Source organism: Quercus lobata, chromosome 6 (genome assembly GCF_001633185.2).
Source record: "Quercus lobata isolate SW786 chromosome 6, ValleyOak3.0 Primary Assembly, whole genome shotgun sequence".
Taxonomy (NCBI): domain Eukaryota; kingdom Viridiplantae; phylum Streptophyta; class Magnoliopsida; order Fagales; family Fagaceae; genus Quercus; species Quercus lobata.
In genome coordinates this window covers 50,123,435-50,125,951 of record NC_044909.1, presented here as the reverse complement: position 1 = coordinate 50,125,951, position 2,517 = coordinate 50,123,435, and the positions used below count along the sequence as shown (strand labels likewise).

The following is a 2,517-nucleotide window of genomic DNA, read 5'->3' as shown; positions in this document are numbered from 1 at the left end:
CAAGTCCAAAAACAGAGTACCCAAAAACAAAACTGGGAAAAAAAGAAAAAAGAAAAAAAAAAAGGAATCTTACATGTGTTGAGTGAGATTACAAAGACTAATAGGCTAACAGCTACTGGTTATGAAATCCCTTTCTTTATGTATGGCTTTTAATACTCTCACAATCCAAAAGTCAGATTGAAAGCTGACTTGTCCGGCCTCTCAGTTTCTAATCTCTAAAGCTTTTTGAATCATCATCTCAAGTAACCAAGAAAATTCAAATTGTTTGTTTCAAACCAATGTGACACATACAGGTCTTTCTCAGCTTTCAACTAGCTTTCCATCTAATCTTTTCTTTAAGGAGTTTTGATTGGAACATGAGGCATAGCTGGCTTAGGTTTCTTCATCTTTTCCACCAACACAGCTTGAGTGATAAGAACTACACCAGCAATTGACACTGCATTTTGAAGTGCACACCTTGAAACCTGACAAGGATCTACAACTCCAGCACTGAGAAGATCTTCATATCTGCCTGTCATTGCATCGTATCCAGTTTGCCAATTACAAGTTCTAGTCTTCTCTACAAGAATTTCTCCATCGACACCTGCATTAGAAGCAATTGATTTTGCAGGTGCAAGGAGAACCTACAATTCAACATTAGCAATAGTTTCTATGATCAGGGCAGTAAATGTCCACAAATAAAAGGTCCTAAAAGATGTTAAAAAACCAAAAGATGAAAAATGAAAGTTGACAGTTTCAAATTTAAAGCATAATAATCTATATTTTACATTATCTGACTGAATTCTGAACTAGCAAACAAATAAAAAGTAAGAGTTCCCAGGAAACAATTTAAGAAAAGGGGAGGCCTCAGATGAGGGACAGGATCTTTCACTCACTGTCATTCACAGTAGCAAATATGCTTACTCTTTCTTACCAATTGCAGGTAGTATAACTGATGGGACTAACAAGACCTTCTTCCTTGGACGACCTCATCAAATATACCTGTCCACCTTAACACAACACGGACGAACACAGGCGAGTCATTTAATAAAAGCATTCAATACCTCAGACAGTTATCAATCAATTAGTAGACCGTTGGAACCTCATCAAACCCATATTCATGAGCCCTAAGGCGTTACAAAAAGGGCACTAAAGCCACAATTAAGGCCCTAACGGCTAGAAACCATGAAGTTGTATATATACACACTGATCATAGACAAGGAAGGTATACAGATTCACCTAAAAATATTCTCACATTGATATTCTGATATCTAGAACTTTCTTATTATTCTCAAAAGCTTCCATATATTGACTTTGGCATCGGAGCTGTTGTGGCAAGCACCACACCTGTGACCACCATTTCATGATGCATTATGATTGTTTACATTTCAATTGATTTTATATCACATAGAGAAGAAACTTTTTACTATAATTAATCTCTTCTTTGTTTTAATTGGAATTCTTACAATACATATATGTAAGTACATATATGTAATTGCAGGTACAAAACTATAGCCATGCTTAGCATGCCATCAATCTCATTGAAATTTATGTTAAATAAAGAATATAAGAAAATTGTGTTGTTTTAACCTTGCAATGGCAAAGACAAGATTTAATTTAATTATTCAAATTTCTTAATATTCTTCATTTAATGATAGTATATGTTCAAGAAATCATTGTATTTTTCTTTTGTAAACCATTATTACTATCTGAAATCAGTATGTAGCTATAACCCAACAATCCCAGTAGGCATGACTACAGCTTCAGTCCCACCAGCTACCATGGTTTCTGCCTCACCTTCTCTAATGTGATTACCATCTAAAAATAAGCAGTAAAACTTACAAGAGACCACATATCAAATTGTCTTAAATAAGATATCATACATAACAATTACAATTAGGACATCTATTAGGCATTGAGGTAAACCTTCAACACTTACCTTTACAACTATGAGTTTAACAAAATCTTTCATTTCTTTCAATAAGTTCAATGATGTGATCCTTGTGGTTACATTGTCATGTAATAATCATTTTTTAATATGTGTTTATAGTCATGGCAAAAGTTATGGGGATATAGGAAGTATACAAATGAATAGAAGCATAGCTTTCCATTCTTGAATTATTTACAATAATATGAGAATTTCTTGAATAACTTGGGAGTAGTTGAAATGTTTGTAATTCAACTGTTTTCTGAATTACTATTTTCTCGAGTCTCTCATATAGGTTTTCAACGCATGATGTCTAAATCATTGTAGGCAATTATTTCAAGTTGCAATTGTTGTTGGTGGGGGAAATATCACCTCACAAGTAAGACCAAAAAACCCTTTCAAAGTGACAGAATTTTCAAAACTGCTTGTGGGGAAACTTCTTTCTATTTTGTTATTCTCCAAATTGCAAAAACAATTATTTGTCCCATGAAAGAAAAAGATTTTGATTTTCGTCTTTCCATGGTCCAAAACTTTTGCAGTTTAACTCTGTCTATTTTTATATCAAATTTCTCAAGAAGAGTTAATATTAGTATATATTCTAAAACCTTTAC

The 2,517-nt window shown here is 33.3% G+C and overlaps 1 protein-coding gene across 1 annotated transcript; it reads right to left on the bottom strand.

Annotated features, from left to right (window-relative positions):
- Positions 1–335: 335 nt before the first annotated feature.
- On the bottom strand, positions 336–1,951 carry LOC115950437 (chaperonin 60 subunit alpha 2, chloroplastic-like). The gene is made up of 3 exons (XM_031067633.1): positions 1,906–1,951; positions 1,718–1,797; positions 336–623 (listed from the first exon to the last, which is right to left on the bottom strand). Exons 1-3 carry the CDS (start codon positions 1,949–1,951, stop codon positions 336–338), a joined length of 414 nt encoding a protein of 137 aa, XP_030923493.1.
- Positions 1,952–2,517: the final 566 nt, after the last annotated feature.